Source organism: Limulus polyphemus, unplaced genomic scaffold (genome assembly GCF_000517525.1).
Source record: "Limulus polyphemus unplaced genomic scaffold, Limulus_polyphemus-2.1.2 Scaffold777, whole genome shotgun sequence".
Lineage (NCBI taxonomy): Eukaryota > Metazoa > Arthropoda > Merostomata > Xiphosura > Limulidae > Limulus > Limulus polyphemus.
The window spans coordinates 11,119-29,159 of NW_013666387.1; the positions used below are offsets into that span (position 1 = coordinate 11,119).

The 18,041-nt window shown below is 30.5% G+C and overlaps 1 protein-coding gene across 1 annotated transcript in view; it reads right to left on the bottom strand.

The window, feature by feature from the left end:
- The window catches only part of LOC106460474 (trimethyllysine dioxygenase, mitochondrial-like), a gene marked incomplete at its 3' end in the record, with an annotated part of 22,005 nt that extends 9,412 nt beyond the window's left edge, over positions 1–12,593 (bottom strand). The window contains exons 1-3 of the mRNA XM_022387212.1: positions 12,347–12,593; positions 5,096–5,235; positions 4,201–4,334 (exon numbers count right to left, since the gene is read on the bottom strand). Of these exons, the coding sequence (XP_022242920.1) occupies positions 4,201–4,334; positions 5,096–5,213 (252 nt within the window). The remainder of the gene's footprint in view (positions 1–4,200; positions 4,335–5,095; positions 5,236–12,346) is intronic.
- Positions 12,594–18,041: the final 5,448 nt, after the last annotated feature.

Consider the following 18,041-nt stretch of genomic DNA (forward strand, 5'->3'; position numbering starts at 1 on the left):
CAAAGCAAAAGGAAGATCTACTAGATATTAATTAGATTATAAATATATCAATTCATGTGAATATGACTGAAAATTTTCATTTTTTCTGAAAAGGTGGTGTCTATTTACTTGTGACTACGCTGTGTACATCACAGAAAACATTGATGAATAAGTTGCACACTTAACTCAATAATTTACTAACATAAACCAATTCCCTACAACAATAGTTACACAAACTATTAACAAATTTAAAAACACAGGCAAGACACATTTAATAAACAAACAAACTCATAAAGCAAAAGAAACCTAATTACTGGCACTATCTTATACATAGAAAATATTAACATACCACTATCAGAAATTTGGAAAAGACTAGCAAGTAAATATAACCTAAATATAATGACTAGCTTCATTTTCATCCCTGGAATGAAAATTAAACACATACTAAGAAAATTATATAATAAACCCACCTCAACAGGAAACGTTTACAAAATAGAGTGTAACAACTGCCCAGTATTTTACACAGGTGAAGCAGAATGTAACTTGAGCATCAGGTTAAAAGAAAACCCAAAATCACAAAGTCCATGAACATATGAACAAAAATAACCACAGTTTTTTTTAACTAAAACAAGAACCTGGCATGAGCAGAAGAAAAATCAGAAACTTCATTAATAAAATCAAATACTCCTACAATTAATAAATACAGAGATGTGCCTGTGTATGTCTTTGATCATTATTTCCCAAAATATTCCTAATATTATGCAAATATTTTGCATAACATTTCCCCATTTATTCACTGTTTAGCCATAAATAAATAATCTCTCAATTCATGTGGATTGATACGTGCATACATAAGTAACCACTATCAATTCTTAAATTTAAATACACTGTTAGAATCTTGAATGTTGATTTAGATACTAAAACCTTCTTTACCATTTAAACTTGTGCACTTGAGAATTATTGCATCAGTGATCGAATCATCCTACCTGTTTTAAAAAATTTCTTCCTTACTATAAAAGCTGTACTTGTAATAAAATATTATTTAATTGTAAAAGTCTATTGCATGTATATAACAGTGCTTGATTTAGTTCCCTATTATAAATCTTCAGTTCACAATATGTTGTAGTTTAAGAGGCAACAGAATGTTTTAAAACTAAAAAAACAGAAACATACAAGGATGTCAATTTATATTCTGCTTGTAAGTTAACTGTCATTACCACAAGCCACTATTTAGTATTTGAGGTTGCAATGACCTTGCCTACCTGATTCTCTACAACTATAAGAAACATCTGAGATTTTACCTTTTTAACAAAGTATATCAGTAATCAAATACTGTAAATTCCATACAGAAGATATGTGGATGCCAAAGATTGTTATAAATTATTTGTTCAAAATACCTATTTTAGATACTAGATTTAAACTAACAAATTAAATATTAAAACCCTTTTTTAAAAATTGTTAATGTTTTTTTCTTGTTCAGTGTAAAATAAATTTGTTAAAAATATAAATAATAGCTTCAACAATTCAAATGACCTAACACTGTTCTCCAATAAATATAACATGCTGCTGGTGTACAGAAATGTTAGTAAACTTCAATTTAGACAGAGTTGTGTTTAAGCTTTTGTTACAGCCAAGTTCAAACTTCAGAAAAAAATTTAATTTAAAACTTGCAATTTTTGGAGAATTTGTCTCAAAGAACTAGTCATTTAAAAGAAAACAAAGTTAGTTACAACAAAATCAAATTAATGGCTTTACTATGTTTTTTTTTGTGGAAAGTACATTGCAAAACTGTAGTCACAGACTAGCAGACTGTGTAGAATCTACTGACACGTGAGATGTATATTTAAGTTGTTTATAAGAAAGCTGTATGACCTACTTCTTGAGGAGCAATGGATCACATGTTTACATAATGATAAGAGCCAAAGAGTTAACAGATAAAAGTCATGTGCTTTTATATATATATATATATATACAGTTGCACACACACACATACTAGGAACAACTTTATCTGTTCATATTTACACAAATTAAGTACTTACAGCTCAGGCTTGAGAATACTAAAAGTTGTGTTAGTTTTATCTACATAGACTATTCTACATTAACAAACTGATCTAAACATTAGTGGTGCACAAGTGTTTACTCCTGAAATCTCAAAATTTACAAGCTTAAACCACATAGAGGATAATTAAAAAGATGATTTGGACAACTGAACAGCAAGAGACCTGAATCTATACAACATACTACCATCAGTAAAACATCTTACCAACACACAAAAAAAAGAGTATTAATGAATATTAGTATTTAAGAGACCAACTATTTGTAATATTTCAAACTTGCACTTTGACACCTGTTTCAATAGTCTTAATAACAATTTTAGTTTACTTCATTTAACAATTTCTCGGGCTTTCAAAAGCTAATATACATTTTATTCCACAAATAAAAAGAATCCTCATCCTCACGTCAACTGTACTTTAACAATATTTTCCAAAAAAAAACTCCTGATGCACTTTCTAACCCCAGACACATTATAAAAACATAGATATATGAAATGTATGTAACAAATAACAAAACTGTGTGATTTTCCAAGTACTGATTTACACAGTTATCTTTAGTTCTCTAATTAATGTAAGGATATTTTGCCGATATTTCAGAATGAAAAGTCAACATGGTAGTGTTACAAGCTAGTACTGTAGGCATATTCACATACATAAATAACTATAAAACACATATACATATAAATTTACAACTTTGAAATCTAATAACTTAAAACCAAAGCTTCTAAGGATATTATTGGCAATACTTTTAATTTCTGAAACTTTGTTATATATCCAGTTTAGTTTGTATAAGTTCTAATTAACAGACAAACATTATGACTTACTAGTTAAGAAATACATGTGCTACTAAAAACAGGAGTTATGTAAGTGTACACCTTTATGATTACACAATTTCCACTACAATCATGAAAAAACACACAACTCACGCTTGCTAACAATGCACACCATAATGAAAAACACTAGAATAAAGTACAGACATGGGAAGTAGAACGTTGAAGAAAAACAAAACAAAAACTGATTTGTTCTTTACATGTTAAAGCACAGCACAAACTATGATAACAGATTATTTTCCTCCTCTTCTTATCTTTAAATCAAACGTAACAGAGATTTGTAAGAACCAAACATTGTTCAAGACAATTTATTCAATTATATTAATCAATGTTTGTAATAATATGAATATTCCTTACATAATTACTTGAACACAACAATGTTGCCCATGCACAACTGAAGCCCAAAATTACACAAAATGTAATGATTCTTACTTCAATTATGCATTTTATCATTTACATGCATGCTTTGATATTTCTAGGCTATACAGAAGTTGGAACAACAAGCAACCAAATAGGAAGAAATAACTGTCCTATAAAAAAAACGTGCTTCACAAATTTTCAAAATTATGCAAACATATGGGAGTATCAAACAGAACTAGAAAACAACTGTCAAATCCTCCAAGCTCAGCAATTCACATACATAGTAAAAATAGCAACCACTCCATCTTGATTAAACATTTCAAAATAATCTCAAACTTGAACTTTTAATTAAAGAAAGTATCTATTATAAATGAACTCCCAACTTTAAATAATAACACAACTTCACTATAGTAAGTCTGTTTTCAATAACTTGCATAACTCGACAAAAAAATAGTAGTATTGTTACAACTTTTCAAACTGTCCTACGCTCTCTTTATAAATTAATTTCATCCTTTTACTCACTATTTTAAATCCTCTTTATAAAATGTTGGAACTTTAGAAATTTTTGTACCTAATATTTAACCTTGTTTAATATAGCTTGCTGAAGATAGAACGTGAATATTCTGAAATGCTTAAGAACTAAATGTTTGTTACCATCACATACATGCCAAATGTTTGTTGTCGTTACTGTTTTTACCATTATTCTTCACTAGAAAGTTTATTTTTCAATTTAATTTTCCTTACTTTCTCTTACTTACAGAAAATATACAATGAAAAAAATCTCAAACAGAATAGTTGCACTAAACAAGTACAATTCAAAAATAAGACCAATACTATAATTAGTCAGAAATTATAATGCATACAGAAAAACAAGTCACCTATCATCAATGAACAGACATCAAGATCACATATACTTGCTTAAACATTACTTATGGTAAAATGTTTACAAGCTTGAACAAAATAAAGGATTAACTTACCCATATATATTTGAACTCAGCAGCTTCATGATTACTGAAGATAACTTTCAGTGAATGACTGCTCATTGGCATAGTTTCCTGAATGGTCGCATTGAAACGAGGTGTTGTTGCTGTGTCGACAACAGTACTGGTTCCTGAAAGGTTAGTGTGACATTTCACAAGGTTTCAAAAGAAGTAAACACAAGGTTTTAGAATGTAAGATACTTATTAAATAAATTGAAAAATTCCCTAAATGTGTACCAGCATTTTTTCTTGGAAATGTTATATTGTGAAACTAACTTCAGTGTCAAACTGTCTTTCAAATTTTTATATTTTATTATGCATACACAGTACACAAAAATAAAACTATCATGTTTTTCTGAGAAAATAATGATGAACCAGCTTATTTTTTAAAACCCAAACATTTTAGACCAATATTTTTAAACAGATGCATAACTTTTCATAAAATTTAAATCTACTCTTTCTTGAAATTACAAAACCCCTAAAAAATACTCCAGACAATTAAAAAATATAAAAAACCCATTAAATAATTATGACAATTTTCATGAATTTGACAACTGTGTAAACATGATTAATTTAAAAAAAAAAAACAAACAATAATGTATCAACTACATTAAATCAGCTATATTACGTGCTAACAAAACTTTCTGCCCAATACCAGGGCTAATCAGGCTGACTGGGATACAACAAACATAATAGTGGTCTACCTGCTATATGTATCATCAATTTTCATGAATAGCCATTATGGCGTGAACAAGATTAATCAAGGAACTGTAATTATTGTCAATTTTATTTAAATCATTTACAAATCAGATTTTCCCATACCTGTAAATGTTATTCAGTCAAAAATGAGCATTGTAAAAAAGCAACAAAAAAAAGGTAAGTATACACTTGCCTCTCTTGTGAAAGTGCCGAGCAAGTAAAACATAATTTGATTGTTGAGGCCTTTTTACAGGCTGCTTTAAGCTTACTGCAGCTATTCTGAAGAACGCCTGTAAAGTTCTCAAAGCCATGATACACTACAATTTTTTACTCCTAGAAAAAGAAAGAACATATTATGTGCAAGAAAAATATTAAAGTAATACTAAAATAAAATTAATCTCACAAAAACTCCATTATGAATGTGCTTTTATACAGTTAATAATTGCCATACTACTTACAAAGTCACAGTTTAAAAGATTGAATCTGGTGTTTCATTTTTTCATCTTTGTTTCTAACTTCAATTGGAACAAGTAACATTTTTTCATCAAATATATTTACAGTGTCAATGTCTAACCTTTCAAAAAAAGGGGGAAGTAAGTGGAAAAATATTCTTAGTTCAGTGTCACTATCCTGAATACATTATATTAAGAGGTTTTGAAATTGCTAAGAATATCTTTTTTAATAAAAAACAGAAAGATGAGTGAACCTAAAGAGAACATTATATCTTTTATGATTTATTGTATAAATAAACATATTGATATTTCATTTGCTAATACACAATTGAAACAAATAGTAGATTAAAAACTTAAAAAAAAATGTATTCAAAGATAAGGAAATTATTTTATCAAGAAGACAACCTAATAATTTGTATAGGTTATTGAATAAACCTAAAGAAAGGGATTTATCTAAAGAAGGTATTCTCAGTTGTGAAAGAAAAAACTATGCTTTATGTAATTTAGGTTACACGAAAACTACCAAAACAATGAAGAACAATAATGAGGTTTTTCATTAATAACATAGTAAATTGCAATTATAAGAAAGCAATATATCTTTTAAAATGTGTAAAGTGTGGTGAATTCTATATTGGTGAAACAGATAATTTAAGATTATGGATAAATTTACATAAATTCCATGTTAGGTGTCCCAAAAAAAGCCCACTATATGCCAGCAAACATTTCAATGAATGTATTTTGAGAAAACTTAAAATTCTAAAAGAACCATATTTTCATGTTCTCCCTTCTTGGGCATTTAATGTAAAACATAAAAGATTATTATTCGAAAAATATTTGATAAATTTTTGAGCACCACTTTAAATAGACAGAAGCAAGAGGGAAGAAATAACTGGGTGTGGAATTTCAAAAACATAGACTTAACAGAAAAGAAAAAATCAAGTAAGTAAGAGTATGAAATTATAATTAGTGTAAAATTTTAATTTAAAAAGGAAAGTATGTTAACTAGTTTTATTTATTTTTGAGCATTTTTAATGTACTTAATTTATACATGGAGTGCATTATATGTTCGTACATTTAGAAAATATATGTATTTAATTTAGATTATTTATGTATAGTTGTAAAATGGGATTTGTATGTTTTTGTTAAAGATTCTCAGTAAAATTATATCCTGAAGTCATGAAATTGGTTGAAGAAATTAATATAGGACAGGAAAAACAGAAGATTAATATTCCAGCATTTTCTTGTATGTTAAGTGTCTTCAGTTCATTATATTTTCCATTTTTTTCTCACAGAACTACCATTTTTGATAACTTAAATACAAAACAGAAATCAAAACCTATCATCTTGCAAAAAAAATTGTCTTAATACTGCTCATAATACATACCATTGGAAACAAGTGTTAGGCTATATAATGAACTAAAATGGCATATACAATAAAAAAAAAAAAAGATAACACTGGTTGAAAATGCAACATCTCTACCTAACAAAATGTTCTATTTACTCATTAACTGTGGCTGGGACATATATTTCCCAGTGCTTCCACCCCTCATACTGCAACTGGGACAAATGTTTCCCACTGTCAATGCTGTTTACACCTTTTGTCTATCTGCTGGTTCCAGGTTCATCATCTTGACAATTTTCACTAGATGGAGAGCTGGCGTACTCATGTCTCATTGCCTCTTCATCATCGTGCATTTGAACACCATTTGACTCACTTTCACTACCTTCTAAGCTATCTGAGTTAAGCACATCAAGTATGTTCACACAGTAAGTAGGGTTACTACTCACCATTTTAGAAGTTGTTGTACATTCTACTAAGGCATCTTGTTTGTTACTGGAGGGCTGAGTGGAAAACATTGAGGGAAACCATACATCAACATTGTGTGGGATGCCAATAAATACTTTCCAACTCATTTTACTCCCATATGCCACTCGCAGCAATTTTGATTGACAATAGGAAAAATTTGTCCCAGTCGCAGCATGAGGGGGTGGGAGCACTGGGAAATATGTCTCGGCCACAGTGAAAGGATTAAGATATATCAACAATATCTTCAAATACATTTTCTTAGAAATACTGTCAGTTTCACTCTGTTAAATGAAATATTTAAATTGGATCCTTTGATACAGCAAAGTTAAACAATTTTCAGCTTTATACTTGATGTATTGTAAAAACATTGGCAACCCAAGTTCATGCTTTTTGTATAGAATACACTCTGAACTATTCTAATTACCTTATGGTAGCTTTCTTGAATAAGAAAGAAGACATCTATAATTTTATTTTACTTTTACAGAATATTCAAAATAGCTATATGGATAGGTTTGATATGCCTATAAAAGTCAAACTAATAAACAAAATACAAATACTAGCAGTAAAAGCTAGAATGGAAATTACGCTATTCATTTGTAAAATAATTAGTTGTTAAAGCTGAAATACAAACTTAAACAACACATCTTAAGAGCACACTCACACATACTGACACTACAAGTTGTATGTTCTGGAGATTACTAAAGCCATATTGAGCTGTTATGGCCAAAACTTTATCTCAATGAATAACACAGGACAAGAAACTCTTATGAACATTTTTTAATACAACCAATTATTCTCCAAAAAGTTTCTCAATTATTGCTTTATTAGTAAGGATACCAATCACAATTTAAAGCAATTACGATATGTAAAATTGTGCATAAAAAATTTAATTAGCCATATTGACTGAGTAATGATTGTAGAAAATTCTTTCATTCTTGTTTTTTAAGTATGTCCACTATTTTTAGTTAATTAATAAATTTAAAAAATTACATGATGCACAATACATTTCTTAAATGATGTTTCATGAAAAGATCACTTAAAAGTTTCAAATTATTCTAGATTTGATTCCACCAGTATACAACTCTTGTAAAGAAACTTTACTGATGACATAGCTTTTAACAATACAGGGCAAGTGTTTTCATGCCAAAAGTTCTCAGAGGAGTAACAGGAATTGATTTTGTGAGCATGTGTATTAGTCAGCCATTTCCTACCTAAAGCCTTCTGGGAAATAAATCAGTATCAGTAGAGGCATGATTATAAAAATGTCTTTTAAGTAATTGTAAAAGAACATACTTTTTCAGCAGTTTCACATACTAAGCCTAACATAAAGATGCTCAGCTTGATAGTCTTCATACAGCGTAATTTAATAGTAATTCAGTAAGCTTCATTGGTGAATAAAGTAAAACTTCATGTCACAAAATATATATGCATTTTCACCACTCATTTTTACATTACAAGCATTTTTTCTCTGTATAAACACTTAAGAAATAACTATGAAGCTTTTGTTCTTTCTTTTCATTTAACATAAGACTTTCATTAACCATTCTTTTGGTTAAAGTTGAAGGGATATATAAACCTTCAGTTTCACAACATTATTTGTGTAAACATCTATCTAAGTTTAACCAAATTTGAAAAAAAAAAAAATCTTCTACATATGACCTGATGAAATGATAAATGTCTAAATGGTCCCAAATTTTCAAGTTTTTCATGATATTTTAAGCTTTTGCTCTAAACCAGCCCCAATATATGCCAATCCTCATGGCATGGATTAAATAATGGAACTTTTTTTCAACACCGAAATGTACAAGAAAAATGCTTTAAACATCACTAATAATTGACTGCAAAGTAAACAATTTTAAAGTACAGGAAGTGAACTGCTGTTTTAAACCTAATCTTAAGTTTAATTAATTACCAAGAACACTTCACTGTGAGAAGTTAAGAATAAGTAAAACCTTTCCCTTTTAACTTAAATTTTAGGTCTAGTGCAGAAACTACTGCTAGAATGCTAATACTTGATGCAATATACTATATGGAAAGAGCAGGCTAGACTCGGCAAGATGTATTATCAGCTATGAGCTAGATGTTTTACATCTTTTAAGATTATGATTAATGACTGACAAGTTAAAATTTCCCCACAGATTTCTTTGGAATTGCATTTACTCACCCACGGCATTTGTATTTTATATTTTAGAGCCTTCACTTCTGCCAAAAGCAACTCATTCCATTAGCCATGTTAGACAGATAAATTAATTTGAGCCTAGCCTGCCTGTGTTATCTAAATCTTAACAACCTTGTACTCTCTCATCCTGTTGTCTTCATAATATAGCACAAAGAAACTGGAAAAATTTATCCTATCAATACCCATGACAATCTTGTAAACATCAATAAATTCACCTATTACCTTTTTTCTTTCCTCAAGAGAAAATAAGTTAAGAAATCTTAACCTATCTCCAGAGCCCTCCTCTGAATTCCTTCCACAAATCAATATCCCTTCTTAGATATGATGATCAAAACTGTCCACAATTTTCAAAATGAGTCCTAACTAGTCATTTGTATAGAAAGATAATTAACTTTTTTGACTTGTAATCAATATTTCGACAAACACACCTATCATTCTAAAATTCTATCAGCTTTATCAATAGCAATAGAGCACTTTTCTGATGGTTTGAATGACTTATCCACCAATATGTCAAGATACTTGTCTTAAGTCATGCTATTGAATTGGTTGCAATCTGTATTAAAAATGTTATCCAAATTAGGATAACCCATATGCACTACTTCGTACTTACTATAATTAAAGGTCATATGTCAAAATATCTGTCCAAATAATTGATCCAAGTCATCCTGTAGTGCCTCAACATCCTCAGTACATCCAGAAATGCCAAGAGTTTAATTACATCAGCAAACTTTGCTAATTATCTTCCAATAAAAATATTAATGTAAATAGGAAAAAACAGACCTAATCACTGACACTTGAAGTTGACATACTTAACTAGTAAAAAGAGTCCAGTTTGTTTTCTTTCATCCAATCATCCTACAATCCACCTTCCACTTATGTGATTTTCTTAGTTTCTGAATGTATTTAGAATTTCAAAAACCATTTATATTATCTTAAAAATAGCACAATGTCATAAAGAGAACAGACTACTAAAATAATATAAGGTTCCAGTTCTTTTAAGTTTGGTAGTTCTACCTCAAAAAGTTTTAACTATGCTTTTAGCCAGCAACTCATCCACCTGTTTTTTTACCATTTAATAAATTTTCTATTCCTTCTGTTGTTCCTTCAAGTACTGTTTACAAGCACCATTGTCAATCAGTACTTCGACTGTAGGTGCTTCAGCATTCATGGCATCAAATGATATAACAATCATACCCGAGTTAAATAGTAATTTCAAAGTTGAATTGAAATCAGACTTAATTTCCAGATATACTACCAACGATGATTTTTGAATGAGAACTTTAACCCTCTCTGGATAGGAGGGGTATCAATATTCCTCAGTTTTTCTTCTTCTCACAGAGGAAACACTTTACCAAATTGCATGAATCTTCAGATAATCTTACTAAATAGCAACTAAAAGCTTTTTATAAAGTACCCACTTAACTTATCAACAATATGAAGTTCTGGAACAGTTATAAGTGAGATAATAGATATATTTATTTCTCTAACACTAGTAACAATAAGACATAATTACATACAATATTTAAGTTACAAAGAGCTATTTCAAAACTTTATAAATAGTAAATAGTTTTGACTTAAAAAGTGTGTATAACTTCATTCAATATTCATAATTTCTTAGGTTGTGAAATTTCCAAAATACTGTTGTGAAACACTAGTATCAAAATATATCAAAAAATTTCATTTAATCTTAAAATCTATTTTAATGTTGTTTATAAATTTCTATTTTATATGTTCAGTTCAGTCAGTATTTATATATTTTTTCTGATACTTCATTTTGCCAATTACAATAGTCACAGCTTCCAGCTATAAATCATAAAAAAACATGGCAAAAACTAATAAAGATTTATAAGTGAAGTCAGGTTCACCTTGTAAGAAATGCACCAGAATGTATCTAAACCTAGAAACAGAAGGTTTGTACCTGCAGCATACTTTTCATACTTCACCCCTTTAATAAATTTGGATAAGCAATCTTCAAATCTGAGCTAATACCCTGGTTACAAGTATATAGCTGTAAATTTAAGAAATGGCCATTCAAATGGTCTTTCATTATTTTTATGTCTTTTATTACATTTTACATAGTGCTCAAATAAGCAGTGCAAAAATAATATTTGATTTATAGTGAGCACCTATATGGTCACGAATATCTATTTAGATGACTGGTGTAAACGTACTGTAGGTGTATGCGAGATTGGATTCGATTCTAACACTACCCCAATCAAAAAAATAAAATACTAACATATGATTAGTGGCTTTTAAGTATTATGCTATATTCAGAGTCGATAGTCTATCCTAAAGTGTACGGTCAGAATCCCACTCAATAATTTATTTTTAACTTTTAAGCTTTAGCTTAATTTTCACAAAATCGAAAGATTCTCTAGAGATGCATTATACTTTGTTTTACAGTATACTCCACTCAGCGTTACCTAATCTTAAAAATGCTACAGTTCTATCGTTACTTGACTACCAAGGAAAATTACCCACAGTAACCCGTCTGAAAAAAATCACTCACTTTCATCAAATTACCATATGATGTTGATCTCATACTTTTAAACAATATTTTTAAAAATTATGAATTAATCTTATATAATAGTAACACTTACCCCGAGAAACCCCACTATTAGTATTACGTATAATTTAAATAGTTTTCACTCAAATAATGGAAATCGATAGATCTTATACAACGATATTTATCTTCAGATACTATTTTCGTTAAACATGACAAGGTATACTAGATAACGATTAATCCATGGAAAATTCCTGTTGATAATTTTCAATGCACATGACTCGCGATCGCTTGAAACTGGTTCATGATTGGTTCAGACCGGTCAACCTCCCTGTAGGAGTGTCAACGGAAAAGATATGGCAACACTAAGAAATGCTTGTTTTCGGACTGAACTGAAATAGATATAAAACGATTTATTTATTTCTTCTCTCCCCACATCCTTTTTTGATGTAAAAACTCGGTATCAAAACTAAAATGAAAAATTCTAAAACACGAACACTTACCTCAAATACCTCAAATAATTGATAGGTTGAAAGTATTTTGCATTTCCAGATTGAACGGCGCCTTGTAGAAAAATGTTTTCGTAAAAGTTGTAAAATTGTTAGAATAAATTGAAGAGGTCGGCATGTGTACCCTGAAACCCGGATACTCGCCAGATTTTAAATCAATCGGGTATCAACAGAATTTGACAAATTAAGACCTCGTCTGAGACTTCATTCGATTCTTTAAGTTTAAGCTGCCAAATAATGAAGGCAATTTTCAGTGTTTATACCCAATAGATACCTTTGTGGCTTTTATTTTCTGTTGTAGATGGTCTTGGATTAGATAATCGTTTAGTTTTCATAAAACCGCATTACAAGGTGCCCAGTTCACACTAAAAGGCTTGATTGCTAAGGCGCTAGACTCACAATCGACAGTTAATGGGTTCGAATACCGTTACTGAATATGCTCGCCCTTTCAACCGTAAGTACATTATAATATGACAGTTAATCCCATAATTCGTTGGTAAAGAGTAATCTAAGAGTTTGGCGGTAGGTGGCGTTGACTAGCTGCCTTCCCTTTAGTCTATAAATTCCAAATTAGGGACGGCTAACGTAGATAGACTTCGAGTAGCTGTGTACGAAATTCAACACACAAACAAATCCAAGACGGAATGGTTTATCTACAGTTATTTCACAGACATAGCTTATTATCAAAAAAGGTAGCCTTTATATAAAAATTAATAAACAAATAGAGTAATACGAGCAGCGTACTCCAGAAATCATACTTAAAACTGTAAACATTTTTATTCTACTAAAATAAGAAAGAAAAGTTATAAAAAATTGTATTACTATTAAGAAAAAGACTTACGGAACTATCTACTCCGTTATGTGGGAGCGTTATAATCTCACGATCAATCCCACTATTCCTTGGTAAAAGAGTAGCCCCAGAGTTGGCGTTGGGTGGTGGTGACTAGATGCCTTCCTTCTGGTCGTTCACTGCTAAATTAGGGACGACTAGCGCAGATAGCCCTCGTGTAGATTTGCGCGAAATTCAAAAAACAAACAAACAGTACAAGATAAACTGATGTAAGAAGAAAAATAATTCACGATCAATAACCATACTTTAAATTAGGCCTGTAAATCAAAGTATGTGCTAAAATAATAAAATAAGTAACTGTACGTTGCAAAACAATGCAAATAAATAAAAGCGCAGAAAATAAAACCTGTTTGGAGTTTTTATTATTATTATTATTATTATTCATAATCTAATCAATGTCCTCTGGACATGCATCGCTAACCTCTTTGCTATGTCTATTTCTTCAATCACTTCATCCAGTTCTTCAGTTTCAGTTTTATCGTTCTGCATGGAATAAGACTCTTCGATCATGTCTTACTTTTGTGTCTTAAAATTTAGTCCTGATAGTATTCCTAAGTTGTAATTTAAGAAAATGGTCATTTTTGCATATGCTGGTGTGAAAGCTGCATACCTGGCGGTGACTGTCAGTCCCAATGTAAAAAAGGCGCGGAAATTCCTTTTTGTCGGTTTTCTACCACTCTAGAGAATTTACAGTCTCTTGTTTATCTGGTCAATGAAAAAAAAATGGTCCAATTTCCTCCTCTACTGATGATGTTTGAAGCTGTTGAAAATCTTCTCCCAGTACCAGCGCAGTAACACTTACATCCTTTAAATTCATCTGAGCAATTAAATTTGTAATTGCGTGTGATCTTTTTTTCGCACAAAGCCTCTGATCAACTATCAACTTCATGAAAGAAAATGTGGACGAAAAAAATTTTTTATTTGTTATGGTTTCTTTTTGTAGCTGTAGGACTAATTAAAGTAGTTCAGAAATTGTCACACACACACACAAAGTAAATGATGCCCCTCATTTTCTAAATGTGTCAGCCTCACCAAGTTGGAGGGGATATTTGTTTTCAAGATGTTTTACACTTGTGCTTCTTTCTTTGAATAAAATATTTACTTGGCAGAGACTGCAAATTCCATTTTCTCCTGGTTAGTGTTAAAAAATTTCCACACATTGTTTATTTGCTTCAAGTCAATATTTAGAAACAATAACAACAATAGCATGATATGACCACTAATGTCGCAAACAATTTCGCATCATGGAGCTATTTAAGCCGAGATGTACTATTATAATTTTGATGATTCAAGTACTTAAAGAGACTACAGATCTGAGAGGAATAAATGTGTGTCATGCATTTAAAACTTTAGCAAAATTGTTTTTCATTACCTGAAAAATATGTTGGTACCTGGGTATTTTTCACAGAGAGAACGCAGTTGTAGATTCACTACCTCTGCTAATCTACAGTAAATTATATCCTGTATCTGATTTCAATCTGGTTTCCTACTTTATTTACTCTAAAGAATCCGTGAAAACAGTTTAAAGTCTAGACTAGAATAGGTGATTTGTTTGCACTATTGTTTATATACAATGAATAATTTCAGATCAAAGAAACGATCTTATATACAATTTTATAAATTTAAGAGGCAAAGACAATAATCATTACGCAATCACTGATCATGCTGCTTAGCGATTTTAGGTTCTGATCATTGTTTGAGTACTTAAGTACTTTTATAAATTAGCGTCAAATATAGATATTCACGGTGAATGTGGGGTTGGAAGGGGGGTAGAGTGTCAGATCTCTCTATCCGAATTATCTTGGTTAAAATCTTGTTCTAGAGTGGATAAACATCACGTAACATAGTAAATTGGTAACATCATATTCCCTAAAGGTGCTTGCACAACTCACGTGACTGATCATTCCAAGCGAAACATAGGGGAGGTTATAATTCGAGATATCATCTGACTATCAATGGAAAAACTGTTGTCTATGTTCACATACTATGCATAATCTTACAGCTATCCTTCCCACGGGAAACAAAGGGTGTTATTTCATATGAATGATACAGAACAATAGGTAGCTAGAATGAAAGGAACTTAATGACTTTATTTTTTGACCAACATGTTCTGTGGAAACTGCAAACATACTCAAATAAATGGAATATTTGGAAACATTATGTATTAAAGTAAGAGGGTAGAAAACACCTAGTATGACTGCATACCACAATAAATTATACTTGTATGCAATAAATGTTTGCTATCAACAAAATACTATATTTTAAAATTGTGAATTTGCTAAGATATTTTGTGTTAGTAAACATTTCACATTTGGAACATAATAATGAAATAATTAGTTTTCATATTATAGTATCTCTCTCTCCAAACTTTGCCCTAAAAATTTTGGCTTCACTATAGAATCAGTTCACATCTACCCACATTTAATTACCTTAATGCTTAATGAAATTAAATATTTAATGGCAATGTATATGTATAAAACTTTAATGAAAAATATCTTATAAATACAATTAGAATTGACCGAGTCGAATTGTGCAGTACTGTATGGTAGAAATGAGGTTATTGTTTATTCTATATGTGTCTTATAAACATGACCAAATGACAATGGTAATTGTTTATGTATGTATAGTTATTTATTAAGTTCTACTAGCATATATTTACATTGTATTTTTGTTAAGATCACTAAGACCTATGGTATGTATGCACACTAATATAAACGTCATAATGTTATGGTATGCAGGTATACCATGGATTCTCAAACACCATGTTTAACAAAACAAATTTCAGAATTTTCATATGTGCAGGTATATGTAGCTTAACATATGATGTTAGTCAAGAAAGTGGCAAGTTCCTTTTGCCATAATTAATTATTGTTCTGGGTCACTAACGTGGGAAAAAGTTCTGTAAAGTTAAACATACTGTACGTGAAAATAGACAGTGATCTTTTCCACTGGTGGGTCAGGTGAACCCTGAAGGATATTAGCTCCCTTATTTTTCGATGGGGACGACCATAGCCTCTTTGTTACTTCATTGAATTGCAATTTACAGGGATGAGCTATTTTGTTCATAGACCCAATATACACATGCTAATTGAAGAGGGTTACAATGCATTGTACATATTCGTGTTCTGATTGACTTGCATGGAACTTTGGCAGTAAAGGCTCACTTTCATTAGGTTACCTCTAATTTCTATCTTTTGTCACTAAGTCTCAGTTTAGTTTTCTTCTCTGAACTTATTGACTAGTTTCAGTAGCAAAGGGCTACTTCTAAATTATGTTTTTCACCACTTTACCTCAGTATGGTTTTCATATCTAAACCTGCAATCTAGCTTTAATGACAAAGAGTTTTCTTTAATCTCTGTCATTTGTCACTTGGTTTAGGCTTGGTTTCAACATATGTAAATGCAAACTGGTAGCTTTGGTGGTGAAAAAAGACTATTACTTAGAATATATACTTTTTGTTACTTGGTATCAGTTTATTTTCCATATCTGAACCCTGTACGACTGTTCCAAGTTAGTAATTTAGATTGTTTAAGTATAGCACGAATGTTAAGTTTAGTTATATTTAGAAGCGATAGTTTATCGCAAGTTTGTTTAAGTAACTGTGTATAAATCATATGTTATCTAGTTCAGTTGTTGTGAATTGGCGATTGTTGTATTATTGCGTAACTAGAAGCTTCTACGTTTTTATTGTTGTTTTAATTGAGTATTATTGCATCATAATATCTCTTAGTGTGCAGAATATTCTAAGCCCCAGTCAGGCTATTAATATGCATCCAAAATGTAATTTGAGAAGGCATAGTTAGTTAGATAGATAGATCTAGACTGAGTGGTTGTGAGTATAGCCATAAAGGGTGTATAGTGGCAATTTCTGAAGTGAAATTATCACAGTTTGTATTGTAATAACAGAGTACAGAAGAAATAATTTGTCTTCTCAATTGTGTTCTAATGTTACTGAACCAACCTGCGCGGACTTTGGTGAAAAGAGACAATTAGTTAAAGCTCTGGATACAATTGTGGTAACCAACAGTGTAACAAACATTTGTATATACGTTTGACTTGTCTGAATATATTATTTTAAAACAAGTGGACTGTGTTGCTGTTTTTTATTGTTGAAAGTTTTCGCCAACAAGTCACAGACACTTACTGTAAAGAATCCTGCCCATACATACATAAAAACCTGACAAAGTTGCAGGCTAAAGGATTAAGTCTAATTTATGTTCTTTCACTTGATGTTAGCTTGGTTTCTGGACTTAATAAAAGATAATTGGGTAAAGTTTGAGTTCCTAGCCTATCAATTTCATAGAGATCACACCTATAATTCAGCTTTTCAAAGTTTTAAGTATCATTTTGCATAATGAGATAAATAGTAATTCATCTTTCTGAAATGTATATCAGTGAGTTACTGCAGATGTTTCTGTTATTACTATTTCACGTCTTTAGTAGAAAATTTTAATTATTGGTGGTAAACTGTCAAAGTGTTATCGTAGCCTACAGTGGAGTTTATTTGTTAGAAGGCAACATAAGTCTAGTGTATTGTTCTCTTTCATTTACATTTAAATAAACTTTAACCAAGCCTGAAATGCCCTATAATTTTCTCACAATCGTATACATTGTATCAGCACTCATTGGCATTTTATGTAGAAAATGAAGAACAATAGGTATTTATTTTTCTTTTAAATTAAGACAGGTGAACATTTCATGTTCAATTAAATTTTAAAATTGTGTCATGTGTATGTCCCTCTATGTGTGCAGGACCACAATTTTGCAATATAAAACTGGTTATGAAATGTATCTAACATACTAGTTCTCTAGCTACTCACTGTTATTGGTCATTCCACT